Genomic DNA, 21,898 nt, shown 5'->3' with positions numbered 1-21,898 from the left:
GCAGCCAAGGGAGAGCTAGTAAGATTGAGAACACAATTAAGAGATTTTTAGATGAGAAAGCAGCAAATGTCCGCTCTAATTAAATCTGTGATAAGATCTGTGATGGTAGGTTTCCTTTTGCATTCATGTAAGCTTGAACAGGTATCATTTTTACAATTGTAGCTTCAGACAAATTTTTTTTTGTCCATGTTAGAATTGGATTTTTAAAATTTTGTCATGGAAAGAAGGAAAGAAGGATTATCAATAAAGCTTTATTACAGACACCTTACAGCTGTTCTTTGCAGCCTTGGACTAAAGTATAGCATCCATAGAGATTCAACAGAGGTCACAGTGGGCAGAGAGGTCCATCTCTAATTAGGGGTCTTCTGTAAGTCATGTATCCTTAAGTCGGGGACTGCCTGTAACATGAAAATGTATTAAATGCCCATATTTCTTCTGTACCAAAGATATAGATCACGTTCAAAAATCTACTCGGATTTAGGAAGCCAGTTAATATTAAGGAACCTGGTGAAGCAACCTACCAGTGTGAATGTAGAATTACCTGTGAGCAAAGCCAAATAATTGGAAAGTCCAAAGGCAAGAAATATCCAGAGTGAGCAGCAATCTGCATTACAGACCTCAGGTGGACAATCCACTTCCCTCCAGTTAGGCAGAAGAGGACATCAATGGAGAGATAGGCGATCCAGTAGAACCAGCAGCGATAATAATGTTACCGTCTGGTTGTACAAGGTCTGAGGTTTTCCAAGCTGTGAAGGAGACCAAAGGCAGCAATGAAGAAAGGGTGAGTAAGAATGTCTAGTACACCAGAAGCGCGTCAGCTTTTTACTTGATGTGTTCTCTGTATTTACAAATGGTTCAATAAAGGTGAAAACTCTTTTTATGGAGCTGGATGTGTGAACCCTTTTTCTTTGATGCAATGAAGAAAGACTTCAAAGTCTGCAAAACATCGGATATCCCGTTGAGGCAAGCAGTGATGGCTACGGCAGAACATCAAGCTTAACTAAAGTCTGATGTCAGGAAAGATTGGTCATGAGCTGCCTACAGGTACCAGTAGCGTAAGATAGCCCAGCAGCAAACTGCAGCCCCCAGAACCATCACCTGAGCTCTAACTGGGCAGTTAGATACCATGACAGGTGACAGATTGACGAACTCATAAAGGTAAAAACAAAAAGACTTCAACAAGATAAAATCAGCAACCCCATGGAAGCAGGCCCTTCTGGACTCGCTTGCCAAACAACTTGCTGATGTAGTGTGAGAGATTGAATCTGTCATTGAATAACTTGGACTAGTAGGAGACATGTACTTGAACCAGCAAAAGTTTGGTCAAGAGAAGTGCTTCGGATCATCCAGGTCTGAGATCTAACACTCCTATGTAAGGACCATATTACAGTAAGCAACTCCTTTTGAACAGGAAGAAGTTTACAAGAAAACACAGCAAAGTCCTGCAGCAGCTTCCAGTGAGGTACTACAAGTTCCAGCTGCCCCTTTTTAAGTCTTACAGGTGCCAGCTGTAATGGGACTCTTACCTTAAAACATCAGTGAAGTGGCCATGCAGATACCACAAGTTCCAGGAGGCTGCGCACTGCAGGGGTACTCTGGACTCACGGCAGAAGGTAATACTGTACCATCACAGGATGTAGCTGAACAGGACCGTGCTGTGCAGGGAGTATCACCAAAATACAGGCCACATACATATAAAGGGATATCAAAATTTCTATATACTTAGTATTCATTGTACCCTTGTTGTAGTGAACACATTTTTATAGTAGATCCCTTTTTGTTTTTAAGGTCAAATCATATGATTGGCTTTTATAGAATATACACCAGAAACTAAAACATTTAGCCAACTTTAAACAAAATATATTTCTTTTATTGGATAGTCAATTTAGACAAACATGACAGGGTATAAAATAGTTGATCAACAAGTGAATCACCTTTGATTCGTGAGGACATCACATAGAAGCATAAAAAACTGATGGGACAGTAATGAAAGGTATCTTAGGGTATTTCACAATGTGAAATCATGTAGCAAATAAAGTATTTGGACTATCCTTGTTAAACCATTACACACCTAATAGGAGGCTGTTGTGCAAATAAATGCAAAAAAGTGAAAACAGTGCTAAAAGTGTTTATCCTGTAAACGCTGCATACCTAGTGGTATATAAAGTTTTCAAGACATATACATGTTATAGTGTGATGACATACCCATGGTCATAGTGCGCCTCCCGTCTACCACGAACAGTTTCCCCGACGCGCGTTTCGGTTCTAGCCTTCGTCTGGGGGTAAAGTTCCTCTGACTGCACTCTCGTTTTATTTATCCACCAACCAATGGCAAAATCGCTCTCTCACCTGAAATGGACTAATAATCAGTCCGGGCGGAACTTACTGGCACACACGATCCGGAAGGTATCCCCCCAGTCTGAGTCCAGTGGGGCGCTGGTGACCCATCAAGTGACACACACGTCACCGTGGTACACGTGATTGGGACCAGAGTCACGAGAAAAGGGGGCGGGTCCCACCGTATCTGTGTGCACCCGGCCAGGTGTTTGAGTGGCAGATGAGTGACGTGCCTGTTCTAAGATGGATATTGCATGGAAAGCATATGGAAGTTCATCATATTGTCTTTACTGTAAGAAAAAGATATAATCACAATATTGCGTTACATACATCAATGGTGTTTTCATTTATATTAGTCACTACATATTTTTTCTTCATCTTCGGAAAAGAGTGCAAAAAAGTATACACACAATATTTAGGCTCTCATAAAACGGTGACATGTCTTACCCCTCTATTGGGTATCGTAATACTTATCTACCCAATCGTTAAATCTCCTATGTGGTTAGAACCTTTTGAAATTAACAATAACATTGATCATGGGGATCGACCATATCTGAGGAAGTGAATGAAAAAAGTGCTGGGAGAGTGCAATCGTGCAAAAGAAAAGTGCAGGTGCATAAAATAAAATTTACCATAAAATTTAACATATTCAAAGTGCAATTGACGTGAACATAGTTCTAACAATCTTAGTGTTAAACCAATGGTGATATATACAGATAAAATCAAGGGTCAACTAACTGCATGGAGTATTATCACAAATGCATATATGTATTTGGGTATAACCAACATTGCAATGAACCGATTTTGCCCTTTTGCATGTAGGTATGTACAGTGATTTCTTCCAATAATGGAAATAAATTAAAAACACCAATATGTAAATTGGATACTCTACATGGTATTAATCGTACACTAAAACATCTGTGCGACTGTGGGCCTACAACAAAATCAGTCTAGAAAGATGTCAATCCAGTGTCAATCAAATATTGTACATGATATTAATTGTAAACTAAAGCATCTATGCAAATATGGGCCTTCAACAAAATCACTCTAAGAAAATATCAATCCAGTGTACTACCACATTGGGTGTTTCCAATGTTATTTAAGTAATCTCGAAGATATTCATGCTGATGATTAGTGTATTGTTACGGTCAAAAACCTACCCTTAGATGACTTGAGCAATTTCCATGTACTTATATCATCATAAGGTCATATTTTGCGGAACCTTCTAAATAATAGAAAACATAGTAATTAGACATTCAAGACAAACATATCACGTGCAAATTGAAAACAAATAAATATCAGGAAGAAGAAGTGAAAGTTAAAAAACCTGTGTATTCCGGGTCAGGAGCCAGCTGAAATGGTGCATAGCTGAAGGTCTCATTAAGGCCTTAATGGGGCAGATTTACTTACCCGGTCCATTCGCGATCAAGCGGCGCGATCTGTGCGGAGGATTCGGGTCCGGCCGGGATTTATTAAGGCAGTTCCTCCGCCGTCCACCAGGTGGCGCTGCTGCGCTGAAGTCTGCTACAATGCCCTTAAATTCACCGGCCTATTCCTAGTGAAGGTAAGTGCAATTTTCGCGACACTTTTTTTTTTTTAAATGCGTCAGTTTTTCCGAATCCGTCGGGTTTTCGTTCGGCCACGCCCCCCCGATTTCTGTCGCATGCATGCCAAAATCCGATTGCGTGCGCCAAAATCCCGGGGCAATACAGGGAAAATCGGTGCAAATCGGAAATATTCGGGTAACACGTTGGGAAAACGCGAATCGGGCCCTTAGTAAATGAACCCCAATGTCTTGAGGGTCCAAATCCACCTCATTTCGCATTGTGCTAACTTTTGCGCTACCGGGCCTCCCCTTGTTTTGGATTACATTCATTATGTTCCTTAAAGTGTCTAGCCACTGGGAGTCCATCTGTGCTGAATTCCGGGTCACTTGCCGCTCTAATGTCCCGTACATGCTCACGCACCAGAATTTTTAACTCCCTAGTGGTCACACCAATATAGATCATACCACAGGGGCATGTGGCATGGTATACCATCGCCCTTGTGTTGCAGGAAATAGTGTGTGTGATTTTGTACTTTCTGGCCTTATGAGTTTGTGAAGTTGTAGTTTTCACGATGTTGGGGCATGCTACAGAGCGGCACTATGGTTTACACCCCATTTGGACCTTTGTTGTCTAAAAAGGTATGAGTTTTTTACTTTCATAATGGCTTTTAACTAGTATATCCCTTAGATTTTTGGATCTACGGGCTTCTATCCCTGGATGTACTGGGATATATTTTGTAGTATTGGGTCTGATCTTAGCAATGGCCAAAACCGTTCTAAGACCTGTCTCATAGGTTTCCATTGCGAGTTGAATTCTGTAATAAATCTTACCTTTTGATCTTCTTTGCTTTTCTTTTCTGGTTATAGTAGTTTTGTTCTAGGTGTCGATTTGGCCCTCTGATAAGCTTTTATTAGAGATCTTTGGCTGAGTTCTTGCGCACGGTGTTCCAAGGCTTCTTCTGTTGAACAAATTCTTCTCATTCATAAATATTGTCCCTTAGGGATGGCTCTGATGATTTGTGGTGGGTGGGAAGATGAAGCATGTAGTTTCTTTTCTGTATACATTTGATTGGAGGTATCCAAATTTATCTTTACTAGTTACTATCTTACTACTACTACAAAGGGCTACTCCCCTTTGGGAGAGGAATGACCCAGTTACGGCTTCTCTCGCAGCCTTTTTGTCTGAATTCCGGTCCGTAGTTGAAGAACCGTTTCGGGCCTCCTCCGCTGAGTCTGCCTTATTGAATTTGTGTCAGGGGAATTCTTCTGTGGGAGAGTATGTGGTCCAGTTCCATTCCTTGGCATCGGAACTTTCCTGGATCGACGCTGCCTTGTCTGCAGCTTTCAAGAAGGGTCTATCCTCTCAGGTTAAGGACACTCTGGCCGCTCGTGACCTGCCATCTTCTCTGAGTGGTCTGATCTCCCTTGCCACCCGGATTGATGTACGGTTCAGGGTGCGTGCCAAAGAGTCACGTTTTGAGCAACCTCCAGTCCGTCCACCATGCCTTCCTCGCCTAGCTCCTGCCTTCCAAAGACCGTTCCAGCCTCCAGTTGTACCACCTGCAGAGGAGTCCATGGAGGTGGATAGAGCCAAATTGTCACCCCAGGAGCGTATCAGAAGACGCCAGGGAAACCTCTGCCTCTATTCAGGTAGTCCTGAGCATTTCCTTGTGCCTTGTCCTATCCGACCCCAACGTCCGGGAAAAGCCAGCACCTAGAGTTCTTGGGAGAAACGTCCCTAGGTGCAAGCAGTGCTTCTCCACGCCTGTTGATTCCAGTGATTCTCAGCGTTGGCACCGGCAACCAGACCCAGGTCTTTGCCTTCTTGGACTCAGGTCCACAGGGAATTTCATGGATGCCGCACTGGTTTCCCGGTATCACATTCCTGTGGTCCTACTCAACAAGCCACTGGTTATTTCCCCGGTTAGCGGACAAGTCCTTTCTGATCCGGTATGATACTGCACTGAGCCGTTAACCATGCGGTGCTCTACACAAGGAGAATTTGTCCTTCCTGGTCCTGCCACGCTCTACTTCGTCTTTCCTGCTAGGTCCTCCATGGTTGCAGTGCCACGCACCAGTCCATAATTGGAGGATGGGAGAGGTTCTCCATTGGGGCCCGGACAGTCAGTCTCGTTGCTTTGAAGTTCGGCAATCAGTGCATGTCTTGCCAACTACCCTGCTCAACAAGCCTCTGAAGAGTATTCCAGCGTGCTACCGAGACTAGGCCGACATTTTTTTCTGAAAAGCAAGCAGAGATCTTGCCTCCACACCGTCCCTATGACTGTCCCATTGACTTACTGCCGGGTACCTCCACAAGGACGAGTCTACCCCTTATCGGTGCCTGAGACCGAGGCTATGTCTGCCTACATAAAGGAAAATTTGAAGAAGGGATTCATCCGGAAGTCTTCTTCTCTCGCTGGTCCTGGCTTCTTCTTTGTATCCAAGAAGGATGGTTCCCTCTGTCCTTGCATAGACTACCATGGTCTCAATGAAGTCACTGTGAAAAAACGTTACCTTTTGCCTCTAATCACCAAGCTTTTTGTCCGCCTACATGGTGCCAAGGTTTTCACCAAGCTGGATCTGCGAGGGGCATACAACCTCATCTGTATTTGGGAAGGCGACGAGTGGAAGACAGCTTTCAATGCCTGTGATGGACATTTTGAGTATTTGGTAATGCTTTTTGGACTCTGCAATGCTCCAGCAGTTTTGCAAGAATTCGTTAACAACATCTTCAGAGACTTGCTCTACTCGTGTGTCATAGTCTACCTGGATGACATTTTGGTGTTTTCTCCAGACCTACAGTGTCAGCAGATCCACATCTGCCAGGTTCTTAGGCGTTTAAGGACTAACCGTTTATATGCTTTTTACACTGGCTAGACATTAGACAGGAGAAATGTTATCATGCATAGTTGGATAGCGGGGCAAAGAAAGATCTACCTGACAGGAGGCATATAGTGAGAGACATGTAGTATAACCAAATGGGTTTCCAGCCAGCCGACATCTTGACCATGATGAACCTTCCAGATAGGCAAAGTTATGATATTAGCTTTAAGGTCATGTCTGATCTGGACTAGTTGTGGGTCAGAGTTTCTGAGGGAAGAAGTTCCGTTTTTTTACCTCTTATCTAAGCCTGATAAAGCAAATGTCTCTATCATGTTTTGGAATGAGCGTTTCCCCCTTAGAATATTTTTATCTGGCTAGGGAGACATTGCAGCCTCATGTGAAACCTGTCCAAAAATAGGGTTGGAGCTGGAATCTAGACCGACGGTTGGGCATCTTGGTTAGATTTCACCAACACCAAAATATCACCCAGCATCTCTTTAATTCTTTATTTATTGGATGAAAGAACTGTGCCAGTATTTTTATCTTGTTTAGCACCCATGATGTCACACGTAGTAACTGCCCCCCACAAGTAGTGATAGCCCCCACACACTTAGTAAGAGCCTGCCCACAATCTGTAATGGCCCCAATCTGTAATAGCCCCACACATAGTAATAGGATTTTCCACCATGCATAATAATAGTAACACACACTTCGTAATAGATCCCTCTCCCACCCACACTCAAAAATTGCCTTTAAACTCCTTTAACAAACACACATACTCACCTTTCTCCTCCTGATTCTCCTCTTCTCCTCTGTCTGCAGGACCAGGGCCGGTGACATCACTACATTGTGTCTCCTGCTGAAATAAAGCAGAAGACACGATGTGGGGTTATCATCTCCGACTGAGCTCCCAGCCGCGCTGTATACAGAAGCCTGGTCTCTGTAGTAGAGCACAGAGCTTTTGGCTCCATACTGCACTACAGTTATCACAAATAGGGATGAAAATGGGGAAAGATGCCCTACAGTGGGACCAGTGTCCCGCTATGAGGGGAAATTTGGAGGTTAGGACAAAAGGCCTGTGGCACATGCCCTGGATCATTTGACCTAGCGATGCCCCTGGGCCACACTAGCATTAAACTTTGAGGTAGGGCCGCAAACTATTGTCCCAAGGGCCACAAGCTTGAGTCCTGGTCTAGACGGTGTTATCACAGTTCAGTTGCATAGCGATCAAGATGTGAGTTCAACTGTTCCTGTGTTGTGCTGTGGTTCTTTTTTTTTTAACATTCTTTATTAACCCCTTAACGACCTGGCCCTTTTTAGTTTTTTCACTTCCATTCACTCCCCACCTTCAAAAATCTATAACTTTTTTATTTATCCACGTATAGAGCTCTTTGATGGCTTGTTTTCTGCTTAACAAATTGCATTTCATAGTGATGGTATTTAATTTTCCATGTTGTGTACCGGGAAGCAGGAAAAATTCCAAATACAATGAAAATGGTAAAAAAAAATTGCGTTTGCGCTATTTTCTCGTGGGCATGGATTTTACGGCTTTCACTGTGCGCCCCAAATTACACGTCTTCTTTATTCTTTGAGTCAGTGCGATCATGGGGTACCATATTTGTAAAGGCTTTATAAAGCTTCTGTAACGACTGGGAGTCTGTGGACCCTCTAGACCACCGCGGGAGGTGGTACTAGCCGACCTGGGACCGGAGTCTAAGTGGAACCCGGTGTTCACCAGAGCCCGCCGCAAAGCGGGATTGACTTGCTGCGGGTAACCACCAGGTCGTTCCACAGGTGCGACTAGCCCGCGTTGGCTGCCAAGGTAATAATACAGGAGAAAAGGAAGCTGGCACACAGGAACACAGGACCACAGAGACGGACTGGCATGCAGGACCACAGGAACGGACTGGCGCACAGGAACGCAGGACCACAGGAACGGACTGGCACACAGGAATCACAGGAAGGCAGGAATAACAGGAAGGAAAGAATTACAGGAACGCAGGTATAACAGGAGAGCTTTCTCTTCATAGGGAAGACTTGAAGATCCACAGGAAGAGGCAGAAACTTATAACAGGCCAGCGCCAATTACTGGTGCGCTGGCCCTTTAAATCTGAGCGAGCTGGTGCGCGCGCGCCCTAGGAGACGGGGACGCACGCGCCGAGCCGACATCGCTGGAGCCAGGGGAGGTGAGCGGATCGGAGCCCCGGAGGGACGCTGAGGGGCACGGGTGCGCCCGCGATCGGAGCCAGAGATCTCGGGAGCACCCGTGACAGTACCCCCCCCCCCTTTGGCCTCCCCCTCTTCTTCTTGGTCCCAAGAAACCTCTGGAGGAGAGTCTGATCCAAGATGATTTCTACAGGCTCCCAGGATCTCTCCTCAGGCCCGAACCCCTTCCAGTCTACAAGAAAGAACCGCTTACCCCTCATGATCTTCATGTCCAGAACCTCCTTAACTTCCTAGACATCTGGGGAATCCGCCACAGGAGCAGGAGGAGGGGATTTCTGGGAAAAGCGGTTCAAGATGACTGGTTTCAGGAGGGAGACATGGAAGGAGTTTGGGATGCGCATAAATGGTGGAAGGGGGAGCTTGTAGGCCACTTGATTGATGCGCTTGATTACCTCAAAGGGACTGAGAAATCAGGGACCAAGTTTGTAACTGGGTATCTTAAGTCGGATGTATTTGGAGGACAACCATACTTTGTCACCAGGAGAGAAGACAGGAGGAGTTCGACGTTTCTTATCAGCCTCGGTTTAGGTATGGTTCGTAGCTCGTACAAGGGACTGGCGGGTCTGGTCCCAAATAGTCCTGCACCAAATCCTCTATTGCAGGGACATAAGAGGAAGTAGACAGTGGGAGAGGCAGGCGAGGAATATGTCCATAGACCACAAAGAATGGAGCCGAGCCAGTAGACCCTGAATCCAAGGAATTGTAGGAGAACTCAGCCCAAGGTAGTAGGTCAGCCCAGTTGTCCTGATGGGCTGAGACAAAGTGACAGAGCTAGCAACCCAAAGTCTGGTTCACCCTCTCCACTTGACCATTAGACTGCAGGTGGTATACAGAGGAAAAGTCTAGGTTGACCCGCAGCTGGTTACACAAAGAACGCCGGAATCTTGACACGAACTGGACTCCTCGATCGGACACGATGTGAAACAGAAGATCATGCAGCCGGAAGATGTATCTGAAGAATAGACGGGCAAGCTGTGGGGAAGACGGAAGACCTGGAAGGGAAACAAAATAGGACATCTTTGAAAACCGGTCCGTCACCATCCAGATGACAGTACAGCCCGAGGAGACAGGCAGACCGGTGACAAAGTCCATCGCCACGTGGGACCATGGGCAACTGGGTAACGGCAGTAATAGTTCAGCCGGTTTGAGGCGAGAGGCTTTGTTGCGGGCACAGGAAGAGCAGGATCCCACAAACTCCCGAACATCTTTGACCAGGTCTGGCCACCAGTAGTAGCGGGAGATGAGGGCCACAGTGCGCTGCACCCCAGGATGCCCAGCCACACGAGAAGAATCTCCCCAAGATAATATTCTCTTCCGGAGATCAGGTCTAACATATGTTTTACCAGGAGGTAGCTGCCGAAGATCAACTGGAGCTGCAACAACAAGCTGGTCCCCGAGAAATTATGTGCCGAGGAACTGGTTCTTCTCCAACCACATCTGAAGCCCAGGACAGGGCATCAGCCTTGACATTCTTGTCAGCCGGATGAAAATGGATAAGCAGATCGAATCGGGAGAAGAACAATGACCACCGGGCTTGCCTGGGGTTCAGACGCTGGGCTGTCTGGAGGTATAACAAGTTTTTGTGGTCAGTATACACACTCACGGGATGGAGAGCACCTTCCAGAAGATACCACCATTCTTCTAGCGCAAGCTTGATGGCCAACAGTTCTCTGTCTCCAATAGAGTAATTTCTCTTAGAAAAGGTCTTGGAAAAGAAGCCGCATGTGGAAGTTCGACTCATGGGCCCTCTCTGGAAGAGCACCGCTCCAGCCTCAACAGAGGATGCATCCACCTCAAGTTGAAAAGTTTTGCTGGAATCAGGCCTAGAGAGGGCTGGTGCCGAGACAAAAGCGGACTTCAACTTGGAGAATGCCTCTTCAGGTGTGGAAGACCAAGCCCGTGGATTGGCACCCTTCTTAGTGAGTGCCACGATGGGGGCCACGACAGTGGAGAAATGGGGAATAAACTGTCTATAGTAATTCGCAAACCCCAGGAACTTCTGTATGGCTCGGAGAACTTCTGGACGTGGCCACTGAAGAACAGCAGACAGTTTTGCGGGATCCATCTCAAGGCCTCTGTCGGAAATTATGTACCCGAGGAATGGAAGACTGTGCCGGTAAAACTGATATTTCTCCAGTTTGGCTTCCAAGAACTTGACGTACGTGTGTCTGGTGGGATTCAAGGTCTGGAGAGTAAACCAAGATGTCATCCAGGTAGACCACGACACACGTATAGAGGCGGTCCCGGAAAATATCATATTCCATAACAAATAACAAATTCCTGAAAGACAGCAGGGGCATTACACAGTCCAAAAGGCATCACTAGATATTCAAAATGCCCGTCACGAGTATTAAATGCCCTCTTCCACTCGTCACCTTTGCGGATCCGGATATAAGCACCCCGAAGATCCAAGGGTAGTGGACTACAGTGGATGAGGGTAGTGGTTTTTAACCGTGATCTTGCTCAGCCCTCGATAGTCGATACAGGGATGTAAGGAGCCATCCTTCTTGGTGACAAAGAAGAAACCTGCATGTGCCGGAGAGGAGGACTTATGAAACCTCTCTGCAGGTTCTCCTTGATGTATTCCGACATGGCAGTTGTCTCGGGCATGGAAAGCGGATAGACCCGACCTCTGGGAGGAGTGGCACCCGGAAGGAGATCCACTGGAAAATCATAGGGACGATGTGGTGGCAAGGTCTCCGCTTGTTTCTTAGAGAACACATCAGCAAAGTCCCGGTAACAAGCTGGAAGACACTTCCGGGTTGTGGAAGACGCAGAAGAGGTCAGGACCTGGAGTGGTGCCACCATGCATCGAGATTGGCATTCCGGGCCCCAACGCAGGATCTCACCAGTTTTCCAATTGAGGACCGGAGCATGGAGTTGAAGCCAAGGAAGACCCAGAAGAATAGCTGATCTGGAGCGAGGCAGAACATAGAAAACCAGACTTTCTTGGTGAAGGACTCCAACTTGAAGATGGATGGGTACCGTGCGGTAACGGACCGGATCGGAAAGAAGTTATCCACTTACAGAGGAAATGACTAGTGGAGAACTGAGAGGAACCACCGGAATGTGGTGCCAGGAGACCAGAGCGGCATCCACAAAGTTCCCCGTGGAACCAGAGTCCAGGAATGCTGAGACTTGCACGGGAGGACCGGTACCGACACGGAGGAGCACGGGAACAGTCAGGCGTGGAGAAGCTGAATTCACACATAGGGGCGCCTCTCCAAGGAGCCCTAGGTGCTGGCGTTTCCCGGACATTGGGGCCGTCCCCAATGTCCAGTCCGTACTGGACAAGCCCCGATGTGATGTTTGGGGTTGGCACAGTACAGACAAAGGTTTTCTTGGAAACGTTTGGATCGTTCTGCAGGCGAAAGTCAAGCTCTGTCAACCTGCATGGGCTCCCCTGCAGACTGTGCAACCGGAGGCTGGAACGGATTCTGGAAGACCGGAGCCAACCGTGGCAGACGTGGAAGCCGGACTAGAGGTCGCTCATGCTGCAACTCTTCAGCTCTTCCAAGAACCACACATCTATCCGGGTGGCCAAGGTGATAAGACCACTCAAAGTAGTCGGCAGATCACGGGCAGCCAAAGCATCCTTTACCAGTGAGGAAAGGCCTTTCTTAAAGGTTGCACATAAGGCCGAGTTCAGACGCCAAGGTGCGAAACTGGACAGAATATTCACCCAAGGTGGAGTCTCCTTGGCGTAAGTTCAGTAGTGCAGTTTCCGCAGATGAGGCTCGTGCACACTCCTCAAGCACGGACCGGAACTCTGCCAGGAAGCTGGTAAGGGTGGCCATAACTGGATCGTTCCTGTCCCACAGAGGAGTAGCCCAGGCCAGAGCCTTCCTGGTGAGCAGGCTGATGATGAAGGCCACCTTGGAACGTTCGCTGACCAACTGAGATGACATTAGTTCAATATGCAGCGAGCACAAGGTGATGACTCCTCTGCACTGTTTGGGATCGCCATCATATTTGTTAGGCATAGAGAGACTCATCCTAGGCTCTGGTGCTGATGGACAAGCTGGGATGACAGGCGAAGTCGCAGGAGCAGTTGAAGAAACTGGTGCAGGAGTAGTCACCGGAACTTGATGCTGAGGCCTGGAGTCAAGCAGTGGGAGCAGGAGAGGACATTGCTGGAGCCAGGGGAGGTGAGCGGATCAGAGCTCCGGAGGGACGCTGAGGGGCACTGGTGCACCCGCGATCGGAGACAGAGATCGCAGGAGCACCCGTGACAGCTTCCATACCTTTACAAAAGTTAAAACCTCCTGTAAAAAAAAATTTTTTTTTTATTTTGCCATCTTCTGGCGCTAATAACTCTTTCATACTTTGGTGTACGGAGCTGTGATGTCATTTTTTGTGACTTTTAATGACGTTTTCAATGCTGCCATTTTTAAGACTGTACGACCTTTCAATCACTTTTTTTTTATAGAATTTTAATTTTTATATTTTTTAAAATGGCAAAAAAAGTGCCATTTTCGACTTTGGGCACTATTTAACATTACCGGGTTAAACGCAGTGAAAAACTGTTATTGTATTTTGATAGATCCGGCATTTTCGGACGCGGCGATACCTAATTTGTTTATGATTTTTACTGTTTATTTATATCAGTTCTAGGGAAAGGGGGGTGATTTGAAGTTTTATTATATTTTTTTAAACTTTTTTTTTATTTTTATTTTTACTATTTTTCAGACTCCATAGGGTACTTTAACCCTAGGTTGTCTGATCAATCCTATCATATACTGCCATACTACAGTATGGCAGTATATGGGGATTTCCCTCCTCCCTTCCCATTCAATGTAATGAAAAGGGTTAAAACGAGACAGCCACGGGTCTTCGAAGAACATATCTTTCTGGACATCTTGAACTCTGAACCTCGTCTGCAACGATTTCTGGATCACAAACCCAAATTGATAGCTAGACGTGCTCACAATTTGAAGGACCAACTGACAAAGAGCCATTTTGTGCACCCAACTGTTCCTTTGGGGAGGGCCTCAAGGATCAAGGGTTTGTACCCCTGTGGTGAATGTTCAGTGTGTCCCCTGATGTGCCCTTCAAGTGAATTTGTCTCTTAGATCAACAAAAAACTTTTCTATCCAATTACATCAACCGCAGATCAAAAAACAGTATTTATGCCCATGCTACAAAGTATATGTTGGGCAGACTACACAGGAACTCAGGAAAAAGGTCCAACAGCACATCTCAAGCATTAACAATGCTCATTTACACTTCTCACAGGGCAAGACTCTGTCGGCGGTTGCAACACACTTCCGGATTTTCCATGGGGGTAAGGCGAGGGGTTTACAAGTGGTGGGGCTTGACAAAATCCGCCCCAATATCAGGGGTGGAAATATCATACCTGAGTTATTGCGAAGGGAAGCTAACTGGATTTTCAAATTAAAATGTTTCTCCCCTCAGGGACTCAATGGGTGGGTGGTAAATTGCAGCCAGAAGGGAGGAGACTTCTGTCGTATGAGTTCCAGACAGGAACAGTTAACTAGATTGATTTTCAGCATGGACTGATTGCACCTTGACCATCCTTTTGCATCCTCCCTTTGTTGGCCATAACTCGTAGTATCAACTCCTGGAATGAAGAGGATCCAATTTTGAAGTTCCCTTGATCAATCATTTACTTATCTTCTCCATGGATTGAAACTAACGCAATATGCTTTTCGAAGACTATGGACTTCTGATTTGAACTGCGATCTCGGGTTCTATTGCCTTTTTCAGCCCGGGCTGGACTGGTGCCTTTGGGATTCCTTGGGACTTACTTGTAATTTTGTTTTATATGTGTTCTTTCATTTTGTTGTATGTCTTTCATTATTATAGGCATTCACCAAGTAATATATATGGGGACAGACATATCTTGACTGTTATTGATGTTTTGTGAAGATGTCATATTCACACACCCTTTTTTGCTCTCCTTTGCAGTGTTTCATGGACAACCTGTATTAGGCACCATTTTTGCCACATCATATTAGCCATTAGATTTATATGGTTATTTCATGGGCTACATATAGGACATTAGTTATACACCTATTTGGGATCTTTACTTTGGTAATTGATAAAAAGAGCAAAGACCGCTGGCTGACTTGTATTATTTTTGGCTTGCCAATTAATGTATTGGGAAGTGGTGTGCCCATATCTTTAGATGTTCCCATGTGGGTCATATTACTGGTTTATAGTCATGTATGCTTGTTCCATAATTGATCATGGAATAAAAATTATCAGCTGATACCATACTTTACCTGCTTCTTGGTTCATAAAACATCCATATCATCATACTATTTGTGAGCACTAGTTGCCATGGCGTCTGTTACTATATTGACAAGTGGTAATTATCACTTTGTTCCTTCCTTTCTGCTATGGTCAAATTATTGGAGTATTTTTTGAACAACCTTGCATTTCACATAAAATGGGATACAACCTTTAAATAACTTAGTAGTGTGCCGTCCTAGTTATTATTGTGGTATCGCCGTTTATTATCTCCTTAGAACGTTTATTTAGCGCTGTGTGACAGACAAGATATGTATACTTACCTTATTTCACAGAGTTGTGTAACCGTCTTGCAAGTGAACCTTGCTACAAAATTTGTTGTTTATTCACTTAATACAGCGCTCAATATCTTATTTATTTACTTGATCGTTGTCTTCTCCATACTCTATTGCGCCACATTCAGTGCATTTTGACTTTTGGCTCATCCGTTATTATACATACTTGCCGACACAGGCGTTGTTAGCCCGTTGCCTGGTTACCTCTAAGCCAGGGCTCTGGCCGGGCTGCGCAGGTGTAGTAGTTTGTCATCACACCTACTTGCTACTTGTTACTTCCGGTTGTATGTTGCCGTGCCAATGCAGTGTTGTCCTGATACTCCGCACATAGTTTGGGGGCATATTTAAGGTGAGTGTTTCATTGTCTTGGCTACTTACCCCTGAGGAAGTCATCTTAGACGACGATACGCGTGGGGAGCCATTCACCTCTTATCCTGCCTTCCTCTGCCTGTATGCCAACTCTATAGGAGATACTGTATATTTCCTGCTTGAATCCATTCAGTGGGTTTTGCTTGCACTTAAGCATTGATGTCACAATGCTCTTTACTAGCACTTTATTTCTCTATTACTGGGCACTTTGTTTAGTATGGGTAGGATTTGGATTGAAGCACTTGTACTTTGATATGATATACTGTTTACCAATTGACTACGCTTTATACAGTCCGTTTATGGGACAGTGTCTGGATAGAGGTGGAATGCGGTTGACCCACACCAGGGTCTCCACTCATGTATATTCTTATACAATATCTTTTTTAAATGGTTTTAGATGTATGTCCGTTTTGTGTCTCTGAATATTAATAAAGTTATTTAATTTTCATTCATGTTCATTTTTTTGTGCATTGCTTTGGTTTTGTTTCATATTGGAATTCAATGCACAAGGCTTTTTTTTGGTGATACTTGGCTGTGCTAACTGATTTCTTGGGTATTACGAGGAACACATGACTGCCACAGGACCACGGGAAACACGGAGGTGTCTGGAAATGCACAGGAAACACTGAGGCGTCTGAATACGCTCAGGAAACACGGCGCCATCTGGAAACGCTCAGGAGTCTTTCACTTCAGTAGAATGACTTGAAGATCCGGCAGGGGATACTGGTAGCCGCCGGATTATGTAGCAGAGCCGGGAATGCCAGCGCCAATTGCGAGAACACTGGCCCTTTAAGTTCCTGGAGAGTCAGCGCACTCGCGCCCTAACAGTGGGAGCGTGCGGCCTTGGGAAGCAGCAGGAGCGCGGCCTGCAGAGGAAACCAGAAGAGGTGAGTACGGGCCCAGGGTGGATGGCACCACATTGGACATCCAAGACATGGATTGCGAGGGCATCTGTGACAGTAACCCCCCCCCCCCCCCTTTAGGGCCCCTCTTCTTCAGCCTCCTCCTCTTCTTCCTCTGCTTCCTCCAATTTTTCTTGGTGACGGGACACCTAAGGAGGAGAGCAGGAACAGAGAAGCATGTGGTGAAAGGAAAACGAAGGAAAAAAGGTCGGGAATCCGGCAGCCATACAAGAATGTCCAAGGGTAAAACGACTTCTTAAAAAAGTATTCCAAAAAGGTTTATTTCAACAAAGTTAAAAACATCACTAGCCAACATGCTAGGATATGGACACAGAGGCAGGCAGACAAAAGAAACACAGCACAATGTGGTGGCGGTAACGCGTTTGGACTTTGTAAGCGTCTTAGTCCTTAATCATACCTGTCAAACTTCTAATCCCTGCCGGAGTTAAGTAGAGTAACTAATGGGTGTGTGTACGTATTTTCCGGTGTGGGGAAAGAACCACACCCCCACAAAGGTGGGGGGGAGTGAAGTGTAGCGAACTGACTGACACAATGTGAGTTTTAGTAGAAATACAAAAGATCCTGTCTGTGGTTTAACCCTTTGGGGTAACGAGTGTCTAAATTCAAAATCCAATATGCTTCTTTAGATAGAAGCTTTTTCTTCCAATCGCCTCCTCTCATGGGGCGAGATACTTGCTCAATAGCAGTCACTAGCATGCCCTTCATGTTGCCTGAATGCACTTCTTTGAAGTGTTTTGAAATACCCGACAGGTTACGGGTGCTGGAAATAGTTTTAGGATTGGCCCCTGTGACATGTTCGCTGATACGGTCTTTGAGCTTTCTCATGGTGCATCCTATGTATTGTAGCGAACATCTGGAGCACTGGATGAGATAGACTAAATGTGTGGATTCACAATTCATGTAAGTTCTTATGTTGTAAATGATATTGTTATGAATAGAGGAGAATTGTGTGGTTTTGTTAATATACTTGCATACGTTGCAGCGCAAACGTCCACAACAGTAGCTACCTGTAGTTTGCAACCATGTTTTGTTCTGTACGGTGTTGGTGAAAGTATTGGGAGATAGGATGTCACCTAGAGTTTTAGCTCTTGTGGACACAAATGAGACTCCATTGTCTAAAATCTTCCTGAGTGTAGGGTCACGGTTAAGGAGAGGTAAATGTCTTTTAATGATGTTAGTAATGTCATAGAATTGTGAACTGAATTCTGAGCTAAATGTAAGTTTGGGACTATCTTGTTTATTTTTGGGTAGAGTTTGTAGATATTCACATCGAGTTTTTTTATTATTGACAATGTGCATGGTCCTTTTGCGGGAATTTTTGGAGTAGCCCCTAGCTTTGAGGCGCTTAGTAATGGTGTTAGAGAAGCATGTGGTGCTTGGACCTGGCATGGAACAAGCCGAGGATATCTTGAGGATGTCTAGAACGTCTTTTGGCTGGAGGCTGGAGTGGCCATTGGGAAACAGCAGGCTGGGTCAACTATTGGGAAGCCGCTGGAGCAGCACTGGGAAGCTACGGAGGCTGGGGCGCCGCTGGAGCAGCACTAGGAAGCTGTGGAAGCTGGAGGGCTGCTGGAGCAGCCCTGGGAAGCTGCAGAGGCTGGGACGCCGCTGGAGCAGCACTGGGAAGCTGCGGAGCCGCTGGAGCAGCACTGGGAAGCTGGGGAGGCTGGGGCAACTCTTGGCACACTGGAGAGTGGACCGGCTCTTGGCACACCTGAGAGTGGAGCGGCTCTTGGCACACCGGAGAATGGAGCGGCTCTTGGTACACCGGAGACTGGAGCTGCTCTTGGCACACTGGAGACTGGAGCGGCTCTTGGCACACCAGAGCAGCCTCTGGGAAGGCCAGAGGAGACTCTGGAGCGGCCAAGTAGCAGAGCCATGAATGCCAGCGCCAATTAGGAGGACACTGGCCCTTTAAGTTCCTGGAGAGTCGGCCTCGCAAGCAGCAGGAGCGCAGCCTACACAGGAATCCGGCGTGGGACCTGGACGGGACCACGGCAGAATCCGGAGCCAGGAGAGGTGAGTACAGGACCGGGGGGATGGCGACACATCGGAGGACACGGACATGGATCGTGGGGGCATCCGTGACAAGCTTGCTGTCAATACAGGGTGTGGGGAATTGCTCTGGTAGATGCCTTGTAGCCGTGCAGAAAGCAGGGAGAAACGCAGAGTTAAAGTCCAAAAATCAAGTGTTTATTCACACTTCTTTGTCAAAACACAAATTCAGCCTTGGCTTAGGCACATACAAAATACAAAATAAACCCTGCCCGGCTGGGCACTGCCTAATACAATAACAGCACCTAACTATACATGTACCAGGCTCCCTGGCACACACTCTTGGCTAGCATAATATCAGGAGGCACTCAGTTACCTTTGCTGTGTGAACACGGTCCAGAATTCAGCTCTCCAGGTAGTGCCTCACCTACTGCTTCTGGCCTGCAGTCTAGATCAGGCTCTAACGAGGTCTGTGACCAGCACCAGGACCTAAGCCCGGATGGAGTAGGAGTCCCACTACCAGCTTACCACTACTCCATAATAAGCAGGCCCAGTTAGGACATTACAAAGGTGTATATGCTAGCTAGGCCAGCATAGACCAAACAGACTTCTCCTGCTTATCACATGTCTGCATTAACCCTTGGGTTACTGCAGACAAATCCAGGGATTTTACCATATACTTTTTATCTGCTTGTAGGGCAGATAGCGGTTCTCCCACACGACAACTCTCACTTTCTCACAAGGGGTAAATATTTATTACGGGGGATCTAAGTTACTTAGTGTGCCGGATTGTATGTGTCCTCTAAGCTGTCAGAAGGAGGAGATTATGGTCCATTTTAGTGGACCATAATCTGAGTGCTAGGTGGACTTAAGATCTTGTGTGTCATATCTGCCAAACTAAAGATCCCATCATTGCACTCCCTAAAATATCAATAAATCCTGTATGGTATAGCATCTTATGTACTTAACATCAACCGTTAGACCATAAACCATATATATAATAATTCAGGTCATTAAATATGTCCATCCATAGTGAGGCCTTTCATTATACCACCGCTATAAGGCTCATCATGTCAGGAATCGAAAGGATGATTTCAAGCATGACAATGTGATTACATTTCTTTTCTTATGTTTTCTTTTCCCCTTTATCTAGAATGGACTCTTAAGTTAGAGTTTTAAAATTTTATTTTTGTTTTTTTCTGATTTATTTTGATGGGAAAGTATTTTTTGTATTTGTGTTTGTTTTATATTAATGCAAATTGCCTTATATGTACATAAGTACTATAATAGATAATATGTATGAGAATATACAGTAACTTCCATAATACTGATCCCTATGTACAATAACGCTACTGCTTTGTCAAAGATGAGTCAGTAAGTACACATCCCTGATTGGGCAGGGTCTAATTTTGGAGCCATAGTTCAGTTTCCCAACCTAATATAAGTATTACAATACAGGATTGGTTGTTGAATAACTTAAATAAAATGGGACTTTTATACCCTGCAAAATAATAAAGTAAGACAGGAGTCAGTTTTCCCCCTGTCAACAGTGCTCCTGCGAACCTCCTCTCGTTCACTCACCTGTCCGCGTTCCAGCGTGTCCCCCACCACCTAGTGCTCTACGACTCTGTACTTTGCCTTGGCTGCCACTTTAGACAAAGTTGTGTACCTTGTGGTACCACGCCGCAACAAGTCCAACCTGGCTCTAGTGAAAACCGGGTACCACTTACATCATCATCTGTGGTGGTACATCTGACACCCCCATTGATGGTAGCCCTGATTGCCAAACAGCCACAAAAGGCTCATGGGTGGTGAAGGGTTCAGAAGATATCATGTTCTGAATGTTCTATTAAGAAATTTTATAAATCACATGGTTGAAACTACTGCCTGTACTGGTCCTGGCAGCAGGTCCAGAATTTCCCATTGTAAAGGGACAGTCCAGAATCACTCTCTTAGTCATACAGGAGTTACCCTATGCTAGCCCTGTTGCCAGATCTTATGTAAGCTGTCAGCGCTCAGTGACACACAGTAGTCAGCAATAAAATGCTTAAAGAAATTACCAATTATGTCACTGCAAGCGCTAGATCTTTGTATTACCATATATAGCTGGCAATTGTGTATTAGGATGTGGACTGGAAATTGACGCTGTGCAGGCTGTGGATTGTACATCCCTGTTCTGTGGTGATAATGGCATCCAAAAGCTTGCTTATTTGTAGAGTTTATTGATTCCAAGTGTTCTCTTTTTTGTAATTTCAATGTTTATAGTATAACATCCCTATACTTTGTTTGGTATACCATAAATTCTATTAAGCAGGAACTGTAAAAAAATTACCATAACAAACTAAAATGTGTATCACTTAATTTTTTTTCATTTCTTTTATTCTATAGGTGTTGGCTTCGACATGATACTTACTTTATTTGGAGCTTCATTGGACCAGCTACATTAATAATAATGGTAATTATTTCGTTTGTCAATTGTTTTAATGCAAGCAAGAGAAACAGGGAACATTAGAGTGCTGGTTGGAAAAAAAGGAGGGCCTGAAAGTTCATGCTAAAGAAGAGTGTACATGGATGTACACAAACTAAGCAAGAATTGGGCATTGTTTTGAGAAAGAATGGAACAAAGAGAGGAACATAGTGGATGAGGGTTTTTTAGGATGCAGTCTGCAATTTCTAGGTCATTTGGACAGAACTTAATACGCAAATACTGTTGAAAGGATAATTTATGATACTACATATTTAGGTACAGCTATAGCATTTCTTGCATTGCTTTATTTCAAAATAGGTAATATATAAGGGTGTATCAGGAACATTTCTGGGTCAATCTGCAATGTATTAGATGGGATGATTTGAACCCATGCTCAGGAAATATGATACACAGCCTGAGCAAATAATTATATACGCATGGCGCCATATATCACACTATAATACAAATCCGCAGCTAGTTTATAGTTAGTGAGAAGTTCAAATATATACTTAGTTGGACTTTTTTTCAGCAGTACACAACAAACCTGCTGTGAAAAAAAACTATATTAAAGGTTTAAAGGGGCTCTACTGTGCCTCAAAACCATTTGAGCTATAATCTATGCCATGTTCAGCCCCCAGACACTTCAAAACTGGTGTGCAGGGCA

The 21,898-nt window shown here is 45.2% G+C and overlaps 1 protein-coding gene across 12 annotated transcripts in view; it reads left to right on the top strand.

Moving 5' to 3' along the window:
- Positions 1 to 21,898, top strand: part of ADGRL3 (adhesion G protein-coupled receptor L3) — a 1,100,912-nt gene that overhangs the window by 729,544 nt on the left and 349,470 nt on the right. For all 12 annotated transcript variants that reach the window (XM_072113828.1, XM_072113827.1, XM_072113826.1 and 9 more), the window contains one exon: positions 21,156 to 21,222. In XM_072113828.1, the coding sequence (XP_071969929.1) occupies positions 21,156 to 21,222 (67 nt within the window). The remainder of the gene's footprint in view (positions 1 to 21,155; positions 21,223 to 21,898) is intronic.

The sequence above is a fragment of the Engystomops pustulosus genome, chromosome 1, assembly GCF_040894005.1.
Source record: "Engystomops pustulosus chromosome 1, aEngPut4.maternal, whole genome shotgun sequence".
Classification (NCBI taxonomy): domain Eukaryota; kingdom Metazoa; phylum Chordata; class Amphibia; order Anura; family Leptodactylidae; genus Engystomops; species Engystomops pustulosus.
The sequence above is the reverse complement of the archived record's forward strand: the minus strand, read 5'-3'. Positions and strand labels throughout refer to the sequence as shown.